Source organism: Populus nigra, chromosome 1 (genome assembly GCF_951802175.1).
Source record: "Populus nigra chromosome 1, ddPopNigr1.1, whole genome shotgun sequence".
Taxonomy (NCBI): domain Eukaryota; kingdom Viridiplantae; phylum Streptophyta; class Magnoliopsida; order Malpighiales; family Salicaceae; genus Populus; species Populus nigra.
The window spans coordinates 38853983-38868531 of record NC_084852.1 but is presented as its reverse complement, the minus strand read 5'-3'; the positions used below and the strand labels follow the sequence as shown (position 1 = coordinate 38868531).

At 36.2% G+C, this 14549-nt stretch overlaps 2 protein-coding genes across 6 annotated transcripts; both read right to left on the bottom strand.

Moving 5' to 3' along the window:
- Positions 1-750: 750 nt before the first annotated feature.
- LOC133699566 (disease resistance protein RPM1-like) lies at positions 751-4391 on the bottom strand. 5 transcript variants are annotated; one of them, XR_009843301.1, is made up of 3 exons: positions 1631-4391; positions 1392-1529; positions 1180-1320 (listed from the first exon to the last, which is right to left on the bottom strand). XR_009843301.1 is itself a non-coding variant. In XM_062122865.1 (2 exons), the coding sequence occupies exon 2, from the start codon at positions 3745-3747 to the stop codon at positions 901-903; it is 2847 nt and encodes a 948-aa protein (XP_061978849.1). In that variant the 5' UTR covers positions 3748-3847; positions 4161-4384; the 3' UTR covers positions 751-900. The 5 variants fall into 5 exon arrangements, 4 of the variants coding, with proteins under 4 accessions (XP_061978849.1, XP_061978865.1, XP_061978857.1 ...); XM_062122865.1 differs by having other exon boundaries at positions 751-3847; positions 4161-4384; XM_062122881.1 differs by having other exon boundaries at positions 1119-1320; positions 1409-4390.
- Positions 4392-7061: 2670 nt separating this feature from the next.
- LOC133689912 (protein SENSITIVE TO UV 2-like) lies at positions 7062-14422 on the bottom strand. Its single transcript, XM_062110018.1, has 12 exons — positions 13991-14422; positions 13737-13775; positions 13393-13511; positions 12893-12984; positions 12428-12780; positions 11926-11994; positions 11725-11804; positions 10583-10900; positions 10398-10504; positions 8443-8597; positions 7808-7998; positions 7062-7592 (listed from the first exon to the last, which is right to left on the bottom strand). Exons 1-12 carry the CDS (start codon positions 14354-14356, stop codon positions 7331-7333), a joined length of 2151 nt encoding a protein of 716 aa, XP_061966002.1. The 5' UTR covers positions 14357-14422; the 3' UTR covers positions 7062-7330.
- Between the last annotated feature and the right edge of the window lie 127 nt (positions 14423-14549).

The window sequence follows — 14549 nt, the reverse complement described above, 5'->3', positions numbered from 1 at the left end:
GTCCTACCAGGATTAAACCTTTTGCTAACGTTTCAAATCCATTTAGAATTCTCTCATCTACTTTCCTGAACGGAGTAGGATTCACTCTACAACTACCTATGTCGGTTTAACTGCACTTCACAACTTTAAATAGAATTATTATTACTCATGTAATCAGTAAATCAACCAATGCACAGCACATTTATCAATTGCATATTGTTTCATCGCTACTGTGGTTAGACAATGAAAGTACACCATTCATACATCAAAAGCAACAGATATATACGCCAATGATCAGAGCCAGATAGGCCTTGAAGAGCTTGCTTGCGTATTTACAGCATCTGTTCATACACTCAGCATCAAACATAAGACAACAGAGAAACGCTACTTTCAACAATCACGAGTTTCATTGTCTGCTTGTGGCAATGGCGAGGTTTGCTGTGCTGTCTCCTTTACTAAATGTCTCTTAAGAATGGACACCCCAGACCCCATTCCCTCTATAAGTTGAATAAACAGGGGCTATGTGTGAAACTCTCTTACAGTCTTCACCTGGCTCCTTTACTGTGACCCGGAACAACTCATCTGTCAGTGTCCAAAAACTGAAGCACTTTCAGTTCAGTTAGATGCTCTGGTCCGGATGTAACTCATGATAATTAGCTTTAAATAGTAATAAAATATTTCTTAAATATTTTAGAAGGCCTCATTTGGCCCCTGTTCACCTTAAGCCGCCTCTGACAACAACAGGCAGGAATTGAATTTGATATGCACTCATTCAGACAATCCATGCTCGAGATTAGTTAAATAATCATTACACTGTGCACCAAGGAGGATACAGGGGAATGGAAGAGATAAACATAAACATGATTAATTTACAATGATCTGTATATACCAGACAGACATTTGATAACTAATCACAGCACGTTATTTCCAAGTATAGTTGCGTTTGTACAAGGTGGGGCTAAGCTGGGAAGAATGTTTGTCTTCTAATTTGGCACCTAATAAAGAGAAGATATCCCAATTACCATTATTCCAATAGGTAGAGTAAACATCTGGAACATGTGCAACCTTCAAGTAATCTCCATCTTCTCCATTCGGATGCAGCGTCATAACTAGTTCTTTCGGCATGTTGAAAAATTCCAATACTTTCAGTGTGCTCAAGTGTTCAATGCCTGATGGCACCCTCCACAACGATTTGCAGCTTTGGACTATCATCTTTTCTAGACTAGGCATCGCTCCCTGCTCTACAATTATCATCCTGAGCCTGTCTAGTTTATTTAGCCCCAAAAACTTGAGCCGCTGAAATCCCTTGGCTTGAAAACACAAGATCTCTCCATTGTAAACCTGTACGAATTCAAGATGCACTAGATTAGGCAAATATTGAAGAGATAGCAGTGGATCTTCACTTAACTTACTCCATTTTAGAACCAACTTGACCAAACTGTCCAGTGAAGATATCCAATCTGGAAACTTCTCCATACGTCCTGCCAAGTACAATCGTCGAAGAAATTGAGGAGGCGATGCTAAGTAGTCCAGATCAATAATCTCGCTTTCTGTGATTGAAGTAAGTGACAAGGCACGAAGATTCGTCAGCCTTTCAATAGAAGAACAGAGAGCCTTTCCATGTTTTTTCTTCAACTTAACAATTCCTAACCTTCTCAACTGTTTCAACCTTCCCAGTTCCAACATAAGATTCCTGCCTTGATGTGCCTCTACGAAGCAAAGCTTTTGTATGGATTGTAGACCTCCAATATGAGCTGGTGCCTTGAAACCGTATTTGGTGGGGATTCTGTCATCAGAATCAATTTCATAGCGATACACCAAGAGGTAGCAAAGTTTTCGGAGCTTCCGAATCTCAGCAGGTAATACAGAAACTTGGGCATGTTTCAGATCCAACGTCTCAAGATTCTTAAGCTTGCTAATGGAACTTGGAATGAAACTCACTCTGGTATTCCTCAAACTTAAATATTTTAAGAGGAAGAGGCTGACAACTTCATTAGGAAATTCCTTTAGAGGTGCGCCTTCCAGATCCAGCACGTGAAGCAGCCTGAGACGACCAGAAAATAAGTTGTGCACAGGAGACTCGTAACTACAATCTGCCCCCCAGAATGTCAGCAATGAACGAAATCGAGAGGCAACATGTCTTTGCTGTTTACTTGGCATGACATTATGCATCGACACACGACGAACTTTTTCTGGCCATATAGTGCCTTCCTCCTTGGCAATTGCCACAAAGTCCTGATCCTTTGCCTTTGTAATCATAATCTCACGCAGGAGGTCATGGACGCGGCATGTTTTGACCCGTCCCTCACTGGTTGCCCTAACCACTTGAACCAAGCTTCTCTTCATGAGCTCATTCAGGTAGTCTTGTGCAACTTCCTCTACTGTCATTCCTTCTTTGCGTTTCACAAATCCTTCAGCTATCCACAATCGAATAAGCCTCATACGCTTGATTTGAGTACCCACAGGGAAGATGCTGAAATACAACAAACAAGATTTAAGATAGTAAGGCAAATCATTGTAACTGAGTGACAGTATTTTTCTTGCACTCATCAGCATGTCATTTTCTTCTAATCCAGCACCGAGGCTAAGATGTACCATTTCCCATTCGTCTGTTTTACTCTTGTCCTTTGTTGCCAGAACACCACTAATTGCTACAATCGCAAGAGGCAATCCCTCACATCTACCCAAAATTGTTTCTGAAACATTCTTCAAATGTGGAGGGCAAGGGTTATCCCGAAATATCTTTTTGCAGAACAAAGTCCAAGATTCTTCTTGAGACAACGGATTTAAAGGGTAGACTTTGCCAGGGGAATCCATGCATGAAGTGGAGGCAACTTCAGTATTACGTGTTGTGACCAATATCCGACTGCCACAGATGTTGTTCGGCAACGCATGCTGGAAAGCACGCCAAGCACTTGTGTGCCACACATCGTCCAGGACAATCAGGTATTTCTTCTGTCGGAGGAATTCATGGATGACACTCCTTAGCTTATTGTAGTTCATGCTGTCCACACCTTTTGGATCTGGTTTCCTGTGAACACGGAAGAGTTGTTGAATCATGTCTTTTAAGAGGTCCTCTCTCTTAAAAGATTGAGATACAGTTATCCAAGCACGGAACTTGAAGTGTTTCTTCACGTCTGAATCATCGTAGACCTTTTTGACCAAGGTTGATTTTCCCAAGCCTCCCATTCCGACCACAGAAATCACTTCCCGTCCTGATTTGCTTCCTAGAAGCCACTCGATCAGCTGCTTTTTGGGTTTTTCAATGCCCACAAGATCAGCTTCTTCTAGTAGAAGGGCATCCTTTTGACATTCAAGCCTAGGGATGCTGATGGAGCTTGATCCTTGAATCATTATATTATTTTTATTGCAGTATCTCCGATGTGACTCTGAGATACTGATCACTCGAGACTTGATGTTTTGAATTTTTGAGGCAATTCGATTCCGAGCTCTTGCATCTTTAATAGAGCGAGAGATTTTCCTGAAACAGGAAAAAAACCCGTGCCCAGTATCACTAGCAAGGGATAGGCTGAAATTATCGAGAGCATCCTCCGTGTCATAAGCTGCATCTCTCACTTTCTTGATCAAACATTTTAGAACAGGATCACCGTCTTCCATCGCATCTGCAAGTCTTAGGAATGCTGTCATGAACTCAAGTTCATCACTGATATACTCTGCTTCACCCTGGACTCCTGCCAGTTGTTTTCCCCTTTCTGCGAGGAAGTCTCCGAGCTTGGTGAGTAAAAAAGTAACCACGCCCTCAGACATGGTGGTTTTTTTAGCTTTCCAATTAGTGTTTCTGAAACTCCAGGGAGTGCATTAATGGTGTTTGGAGTTGGGGTTGGTTTGTAACTTTCGAAAGTTAACTCTGTTTACATAACGGCATTGCATAGATATAAAATTAATTAACATGGATAGAGGGATTTCATTCGTAGTAAAAATACAAGTAGAAAAGTAGAAAACTCTTGAATGAAATTATCAATAATTAATTGATTTAGTTTGCAAGCTTTGAATATTCTACGATTATATATATTCTTTATATATTCGTAGCTGTCTTTTGTTTCGTATTTACATATTATCTTACAAATATATAATTGATTTTGATTAGTCACAGATATTTGAAGGACATGTACATGCATGCTAAGCAACTAGAGACGTAACAGACTTTTGTCTATCCTTACCTTTATCGTATGTCTGTGCAATCAGGAAGGAAGAAAAACAAAAGGCTGAGCAGCTAAGATAAAGAAAATGCTAGGAAATGTCCAAGCAATGTATAGTTCGATTCAACAGATTACAGTATCATGCTTTTCAGCTAAGATAAAGAAAAACTCGGTGTACTTTCATGCTTTTCAAGGGTGATTTTCTTCCTCTTTTTCTTTTTGGAAAAAGCCTTTCACGGTTTTTTCGTGTGTTTGCTGAGAGGATCATTAAGACAGCATATCTATTTGACAAAGTAGACAGACAGATGCTGATGTTGTTGAAGTAAAGATTACGTGCCTGTTTGGGAAAGTAGTAAATATAACTTTTTAAAATACTTAATGTTCAACTGGAATCTCAAACACCGTCGTCCACGACAGACAGTGTCTTAGAAGACTCGCAACGCAGTCTGCACTAAGGTCAGATACATTACGATTGGAATAAAGACGAAGAATGCATTGAAAGCCATTGCAATCATATTAGCAACTTGCATCAATTGAGTGTTTTACGGGGCACTGAAATTGCCAGGATAGTTCTTGTCTGTTTCCGTGCTTTTACACTGTTGTGCTTGTGATAGCTGAAGTCAACAGTTGTGACAGAAACATCTGCAATCAAGTTTATCCAAACTTATCCCAGTATCATCTTTGATTTAACCGTCCAAACTCTTTATAAACCTCTTTGCAAGCAACCGCCCCTCTTCCTTGAAAAAGCAAGTGCTGCCTTCCTTCCTCTTCAACGTTTCGGTGGCTTTAATAGCTGCGTAAAGCTCTTATTGGTCGTTTTCATTGCATCTATGGCCTTGGAAATCTGCCTGCTCTATATATCCGAATCTGATCGCTCTTGTAACTTCATCAATATATCTACTATATAATAATTCATACATTGATATGTCTCTGTTGCGCCCTGTAAATTGAAAAGAGATTTCTCATGAGTGGATTTCTTGCCTGAGACCAAAGTTAGGAAAGGTTTAATTTCGTTGCGTGAAAGATGGCTCAAGAATACTTGACCGGTTGAACCAGAATGAAGATTATAGCATAGAGTAGAATACCGAGCAACCGAGAACTGTACTTCTTTATTCATTGCTGATATATTGACCGAAAGAAAGAAAAGTAGCATAATTTATATGCTGAAAATTATCTATCACTCTGATTGATCAGCACTCCTGTACTGCTCTACGATCTTGTTTCAGTTGTTAAAAAGGAAACCAAATTAGGGTAAGCCAGAGGCTGTCAATTTTGTTTTATTCTATCTAGAATACAAATATATCTCATACCATTTAAAAAAAATTAAAAAATTCAGAATAAATTCCATCTCGCTTTAAATATTAGTCCATTCTGAATTTCTCAGCCAAGTTCCAATGTTTCAATTTCATTTTGCCCGCTTCATTCCGTAAATTATGTTTCTTTTTCCTTTTGGTTTTTTTAATGTATGTTTTTTATTTAATTTTATTGTTTTTTTATTGGATAATAGACTTTATAATTTATTATTTTTTATATATATTTAACTCAATCTCATGACTCATGTTATAAATTTAACAAGTTAACCCAGTTGTTTTAAGTTTTGTTGTCTGTTTTTTTAATTAATATTTTTTTCAATTGTATCATTCAATATTTGGTTGATTATGAATACGCTTTGTCATTTGTTTTAGTTTGTTTTCTACAAAGTTATCTCAGTTTCGTAATCCAGGTCACGGGTTTTGCGAGTTAACATTGGTAGATATAGGTTATTTTATTGTGTTATTTTTTAGATTGATTTTTTTTTCAATTTCATTATTCAACAATAAAATTATTGAAAATTAAGCTTCATAATTTATTTTAATTTATTTTATTTAGATTTGTCATGGTTTTATGACTCGAGTAGTAGATTTAGACGGTTAATCCGAGTCGATTCAATATATTATCTCAATATTATTTTTTAAAAAAATATATTTTGAATTTTTTTAATCAATCTATGTTTTTACTAGTCGTTCATATTATCTTTGAGCTTATTGAGTTGATTAGATCATTTTAGGTCAACTCTCATATGATTTAACTTTTTTTACTAGAAAAACAAAAATTGATTTATCCCGTGAAATAATGCTAGATAATTTAAAAAACAATTTAGTAATTACTAAATAGAAATGTTTAAATTTTAAAATTATATTTAGATATTTAATATTGTGTTTAAAAATTCAATGGCATAATTTAAAGTTAATTTGTCTTGTATGTAAACACACACCAAGTTGTCAATTATGTTATATATAGCGCAATCTCGAATCAACACTCGAAGAAAATATTCAAAATCAAAATGTATCATTCCAGTTTTTTAAAATAAAAAAAAAACAATTAGAATAGAATTGATAACTTGGTGTGTGTGTGTGACAACCACACAAAACAGTAGTCTGAAAAACTTTGAAATCAAAATATATCATTCCAAATAAAAAACAAAGACAACAACCAGAACAAAATTGGAAACCTGGTATTTTTAGCAGCTGAAACTCGGAGGTAGAAATGAATTTAGAGCTCAAGCGAGATTCGGAGATTAGAGTCCAACAGTGACTTCTAATCACTACGTGCCAGCAGCGCCAGTGACTTGCTCTAATGCCTGCGTCCATAATGACAGTCAACTTTCCTAGGTCGAATGCCTGAGTCTATAACAGAGGATATATCATCCAACTTTTAAGCTCAAGGTAATAGCACACCGAAGAAATTCATGCAGATTCAACTGTTTAAACAAGCAAAACATTTGTGAAGATATCATCAATTTACATAGTGTCCCTCCAGCAATCTAAATAAAATAATTGTTTAGAACTAGCGAATTTCCATGAATACATATATTTCATTAAATTAAATCACTAAAGAAAGAAGAAAAAACATAAATAAAGCCTGAAAAAGAAATCAGTGCAGTAGCAAAATTAAAGACAATATTTTGCATTTATAATATTTTTTTTTTTACATGCACCGTATGTTCAACGTGTACAATCCTCTAAGACCTATCATGAATTTCTGGGTGATGGGATCTTTGGGAGTAGGTCAGCTTCTAAATGGAATTTTGATTGGTTATGGCTAACCAAGGAAAAAAAATCTATTTGCTCGGACCTTTATGCATATTTTTGGGCCAGCTAATGTCATACAAATACAAATCTAGTTTATTTGAACCATGATATCGGGTTTTTTTATGATATTTTATCTCCTAAATAAGCAAAAACCCTTTTCTTAAATGCTTGACCTAACTCAACAATTTCTGATTCTTTCACATGTCCATTGACATCAGAAAGCCTCAGACTCTGGTCTTCTTGGGACAACCTGCTTGCAATATCAATGGTTAAAGTAGCCATATCTCTTCTAGCTGTTAATATTCGCAAGACTATCGCCGAGTAGCCAGAATTGGACACGAGTCTATTAAGTAATATCAGTGCCTCCCGAATCAGCGATGTCCTACATATTGACAACAAAAGAAGCAATTATGGAATGGGAGGCATAAAAATGTATGCACAGAAACCATTTCAATGAGATCCACTGACCCAGAACAATCAAATGTTAGAGAAAAGTTTGAAAAGAATTTCTTTACTCTCAACCCAACTTCAGAGTCAAATGTTGAGAGTGTGAAAGGATTTCATGGTGTATCCAAACACCTGGTGAGCATTACTCACCTTGCTTTAATGCTTCTTGCTGGCTCAGCTGAAGCTTCTACGTTCATTTCAGACACTAACACTTGCAAAATCAACATAAGAAAGTTTGTCTCTCCACGTAACTTGTGAGTCACCATAATTTCAAAGCCAGATTTTCCAGACGATGCTAAAAATGCCAGCATAATGATAGCCCGCTTGCAGAGTTCAATATCCTGAAAGCCATTTATTACAAAATGAAACAGATTGCATTTTGCAGCAAGTACCATGCGGGTGTGTCTGCGCCCTTTATGCTTTTACCAGAATCAAAGAATAAAATGCAGGAAGAACCAGATTACATAATAAAGTCTTTTCATGTAGAAATGGATTTTCAAAAAAAAAAAAAAGCAATTTCATGGCCCTTAACTTAAAATGTGTTTTGCTACACAGCCCTTAAGCATGTCCAATTAACATAAAGCAGATCATCAGGTAAGACGTTACCTAAGATATATTTTAACACAAGCTTTCTCTTGATAACATTCTATCATATAGAAAGAGCACAAATTCAAAACAAGAACCAAAAATGAGGAAAATGCTAAGGGAGCAATAAAATGCACATAAAAATATAGGAAAAAACATCAAATTTTGTATTTAAACTAGAGCTAAATTAACACACCTACCTGTAAGCTATTTCCAGAGCAAGCAATACATTCTGCCAAGCCCACAAGGATGCTACTGAATCCTTTGGGTGTCGAAGTATTTTTCTTGTTATTTGTGGAATCAGCAATCTCTTCCTCTTTACAACCAGAGCAAAAAATGCTCAACAGTTTGGAACCTTCAATTCAACAAAGAACCATAAGCTAGGAAGGGTTTTGTGGGGTTCCATGAAAGTAGCACATTGAGTGGATTCAAATCTGTAACTCCTAAAACAGCTCGTTGCAAAAGAATTCTAAACAGGGCGTTGCAAAAGAATTCTAAGCAATTCCAGGTAGTGGTCCATATGTATTCAGTTCAAATAAATAAGTCCAGGAGATGTCCTGGGTTGAAGATAATTCGAACACAGCTTGATTGCTCTTCAGATGTTTCAAGATGGGCTTCTACGGTCCAAGCTCAGCAAGTTGGCTATATCCTGCTCAAAAGATGGCTTCTCAAAGAACAAGGAGCGAAATTGTGGTTGGTTTTTGGATTCAGAATTTGAAATCTCTACAAGTCATAAAGCTGCTATGAATGAAACTTGAGGCATCAAGTTGTATTATATATAAGCTCATGGTCCACATGACAATACTTATTCCTTAGTGCAGCCATTTCTCCTTTCAGAAATTTTCATCGGTCTAACAGAAAGTATGAGGCTCATAAGAGGACAATTTCCAAAAATATTTTACCCCCATCACCTATCACAGACTTGATATGTTTTAGTGGGTAAAGACATGGATGATTCCACAAATCCCCAAAACATCTTAGACTCTTGTCATGATGAACAGATATGAATAAGTGTTCGATGATCAATAATATTAGGTAAAAATTAACCGTAACCCACTGTATACAGCACTTAGGAGAAACATAATTATTGAAGCAGGGTGAAACAACAGCTTCTTCTAATTGTTCAAACTTTTCAACTAGGTGAAAGATAACCAAATAAGTGAGAAAAAAAAATGGTGGGCAAGGTTGCAATATCCTCAAAGTATATCGATGGGGGGTCAATTAAATAGAAATTAGGACCTCTATTTTCTACATATGACTTTCTGAGTAGTTTTTATTAAATGGTATTATTTTTGTTTGGCATTGGCTACATCACCACACATTTTATTTGATCATATTTGACATACAAGAATGGTAGGTTATTGAAATTTTGACTATTCTTTTTTTCCTATTGTATTCTAGGTCTCCCTGAGGATTCAAGGAACCCCTTGTCAATCACTAGGGTTTATCTTCTCTTTCCCTACCTATACTACAAACACACACACACACATATATATGTGCATTTTTATATCCAGAATGTTGCAACAAAAGATATGGGATTCAGTTATTGCAGGAAATCATTGGATGCTAGCAAATATTTATGAATGTCCAGATGATGTGACTTTCTTTCTTAGCATATATTTGTTACTCATTTCAGATACAAAGGAGCATTTGAGATAAAATATTTCAAGTTAGTGTACATGAATTTATTCTGAGCATTTGAATATCAAAGAAAACTTTTCTACTAATTAGATGTTTTACAACTTTAAGGGTGTAGATTTGCTTCTTTCTTTTAACAAAACTAGAACATGCATATAGTCGCCAGCAAAGCTCATGAATTGGTATTTGCAAGCAAGAAATCCCGGTCTGCCAGTTTTTTACTAGACACTAACCACTGCTTATTCATTTGGAGTCAACAATCAACAAAATAGGTTAGTTTCCAAAATATTTTATACTGGCGCTAAATAGAGACCAAGCTAGTTAACAAACTAATGGAGCTAAGATAGACATCATAATCAAATGGGGAGAGCAGGTGAACTTGGATACAACCTAACAGATTATAAAGAAGTTTGACAGACAAGATTGACGTTAGAGCAAGATTCTAGCCAGAAAGAAAAAACAAGGAAAACTAGCAAAAATCAAACTGGAAGAAGGAACAAAATTGGTCTAGACTTACAATTTAGCAACAAGAATAGAAGATGGAGAGCTTCCTTTTGCACACGTAGGCCAGCTTCCCTTTTTAGCAATTGTGCTATGCTTTCAAAAATTGGTGATTGACCAAGCCTTTTCAAGAAAAACTACATTCAGAATATATAAAAAAAATATATTTCTTTTTGACAGAACATGAAACCAAAAACTCACTTTTCCATCTCTGTTTGAGCATTACTACTCATCAGAATCACATTCATGATAGAGACTGCCTCCAGTCTCACACATTCTTCTGTATTTCTCACAGCAATCTGAAGCATCATTTCTAACAACAAAACCCAGTTTACAGAAGAAAGCAGCAAGGAAATCTCAGCATTCCAGCACCTTTTCTTGCACAGGTGTTTTGGATAAAAAGATTTAATCCCGAGCGAACTACAGCCCACATTTGATGCCTCGTAGCTGATCATACTAAACAGATCCTGGCCTTCAATGCTGTCCCCGGAGCAAAGTCCCTCAATCTTGATATTGTCCCTGAGTAGAGTGCACTGGAAAGATCAAATCAAAGTTCATAAGAACACACACAAATTTGGAGGTTTTAGGAGCATCACTTTAAAGAGCACCAGATATGCAGAAAACAAAGTAAAGAGCACCAGCTATGCAGAAAACAAAGTACCAAGTCCTTTTGCCAAAAGGATGTTTTGTAATGACCTAGATATGAAGGTGAATATTTGATGCTTATGAACTGCAGACAAAACTAAGAAATGCAGGTTGTTGCTTGATTTTTTTCTGCACTCAGCTCAGCCAGCTAAACTATCCTGATTCCTGACAATTTCCAACCATTTCCTCTTCGTTTTCTGCTCAATAGTGTCAGTCATAATTCAAGATATTCTATAATTTTATTTGTTGTATCAAATTGACCAGAGTTGGGATCTTCTATGTAATTTGGGAAGTTCTAATGGTGTAATTACTTTTAGAGGCATTTAAATTTTTCCGTATTTATTAAAAGCCTCTTTCAAGATACAATACAAGCAATGCCCATATAATTCTAGATTCTAAATGGTATTTTGACAATCTATAATTTTGAATATTGAACAAGAAACAAATCAGGAAGTTATTTGCAGTGCAATTACAAGTGTCAGTCAGCACCTTCTGTTGAATAATTGTCATAGCATAGAATCCAAATTTTGATCAGAACAGGTAAAAGAAATTAAAACATCAAGACAGTTAATGAAGATAGTTCTAACCCAAATCACAAGGCATGACGTTGTTGCGTGCATAAAGTCGCAGTATTTATTTTGAAGGCATGAACGAACTTAAAAAAAGAAAAAATGGCATGTGAGCCATAGTAAACTTACCATCCCAATTTTGCTCCCAAACTCAATAGTTGCTTTAAAAAGGCTAGCAGTATATGCAAAGAACTAGAAAGAATGGCAACCTGTACCCAGAAAGAAAAGTATTCCTTAGAACAAGATAACAAGAAACTAATTGAATTTGACTACAATTACCAAAAATGGAATTTAATCACAAAGTATAGAAAAACAGAGTCTGAAACTCACATGTGTGACATCACAAAAATCAAGTAAAGATCTAAACAGAGCTTCCAACTGTAGCACTCCATTATTGATCTGCAATATAGAAGAATCAAACAGAAAACAAGGTAATTGGATGCTCAAAATAATGGGTGGAGACATCCAAGGAAAATTTAAGCATGCCTTATGTAAGGAATGGTTTGGGACATCACACAAAAGAAAGTTAGCCCTCATGTTTCCGTAGGGATATAAACCTATCTCAATATCCTTGAAGCTCATGTGAATCATACATGGTTTCCCATTCAATTACCATGGGCAGTCAATGCTGCTGGCACAAGCAAATGTAAGGTCTTTTTTGGCTACGGTTGGCAACCATTTTTCTTCCTTTATTAAGCTACACCCGATACTTTTTCTTCTTATTAAAAGAAATCCCTAAATTGTAAACCATGGGATGTGTCTCAATGATAAAGGCCTAAAATCTATCTTTATCTCCAATTAAAAGCACATGAAGTTTTTTACAATACAATACCTTCATCAATACAGAATACAGATGAGAAACTTTTGCTGCTTCAGATGCTGGAAAAGAGCACATATGATACTGCAAAGCTGCATGAGAGGAGTTTTCGTCTTGCAAATAGTCCATTTGTACTTTGGAAGACATATTCATGCTCATGCACCCAAAAAGAACCTGAAAATCTGTTGGGCACATCATGAACAACTTGGAGATCAGATTTCTTCCCAATTGTTGTTCACTTGTGGAGCCCCAGATTCCAAGCAACGTTTTGGAAAGTTCAGGGTGAGAAGGTGAATCATTCTTCAATTCTACTTTGGTAAAATCAATGCTTCTCTCTGTCTGAACTCCTATGGCCTTGGATGTAGAAGCTGTTAATAAACATAAAAACAAAGCACGGTGGCTTCATGTCAAAATTAAATATATGGCAACACAAAAGAAAACACTATGGTAATAGAAGTTTATCCAACACATGCACCTCACCTATATCAATCTGACCCTCCAAAGGTTTTGCACTTTCAGAGTGCTGGGAAATTCCATGAGCATGCTTGCTGTGATCCCCACGCTCCCTGCCACTATAGCCAACCATTCAAAGAATTTGTAAAATGTAAATCACAACAATTAAAAAGGGGCCACTGTCCAATTATGATTTTATATCAGACAAGCTAAATAGATAACGTCAATGTGAAGATGAAAAGAAAAAAAAGAAAAAGAAATAACCAAGGTCATTGCTAGAGAAATCTTTCAAACATACTAACTTAAAAGAAAAATGCCACCAAGAACATTTAATAGCTAGTTAACCACTCTGAGGCAGCCAAACTGTGAACTGGATTTGGCAATGCATTGTAAGACTGGCAGGACCTAAGGTGGTGTTTGAGTGTAGATAATAATCTCTATGCCATACATGCAATATCACATACCCATCTACTCAGATAAATAACCAAGATAGTTGGAAAAAAATAAGTAATACCAAAAAAACTCACAAGTTTGTCTTTTTTCGGCCGTGAATATGCACATCTTTTTCTTCAGTATCGGCATATAAAGATTTAATTTGCTCGTCTCTTTTCCTTCTCTCCTTCTTAAGTTCAAAGCATTCTTGTTCCTGAAATGGATTAGCAATTCATCAAAACAGAACCCCATTAAAAAAGATAAAAACTTTCAAATAAACAAGCCAATGAAAAATCATAATTCAGTGCAAAATCAATGAAAAATAGCTTGAAAGACTAGATAATTAAGAAAATAAGTAGATGGGTAAAAAGAAAAACAAAATCAAGCATAGATAAACATTGAAACATTGTGATAGGGTGGGAAAAAGAAAAAGACTTGCCAAATCAGTAAGGTGCTTTGATGCGCGTCCCAATTCTCTCTGTAGATTGAAAAATCCATTAAAACTGAATCAGAAATTTCATTCCTTTTTCCCTTGAGAAAAATATTGTATCACATACATCTATCACTAAAAAAAAAAATCTAAAGTAACGTTAACTCTGTCAAGTTCCGATATTGGATAAAGCCCCAAAGGAAGAAAATATGAATCCAAAGAAAGAAGCAAATAAAATAAATTCCCAAAATAAAAGAAAAAACCTTTAGGCGATCAATTTCTAGGTCTTTGGCATTATGTTTGGAGGCAGAAGTAGAAGGAGCCGAATGCGAGAATCCGTTAGAAAAACGATCAAATGTTATGCTGCTGCTGTTGTTGTTGATGCTGAACTCAATTGGTCTTTGAGAGAGTTCACGCGGAGGAGAGTAACTAATGGAATTATTTTGATAGTCATGTTGCAGTTCTTGCGGTGGTGGGAGGTAGGCGAGTTTGGTGGTGGTGGTGGGAGGTAGGGGAGATTCGGAGGAGGAAGGGAGTTGAGAAGAGAGAGCGAGTTCCTCGACTTGGATTAACTGATCTAAGAAATCAGCGTCCCATTCTTCAAACCCTTCCCCTTCCCCTTCTTTCATTTCTCTCTTCCGAGTGTTTTTTTTTTTTTTTGTTTAATGTGCGTTTGGTTTTGGTTTTTTCTTTGGGTTTTTTATCCCTTTTTCATGTACATGACTTAATTCCAGAAAATTTGGGGGCGCCGAGTTAATTTAAAATGTTACTGTTTTAAATTTAATATTTTTAAAATATTTCGGCTATTATGTAACAAGACTA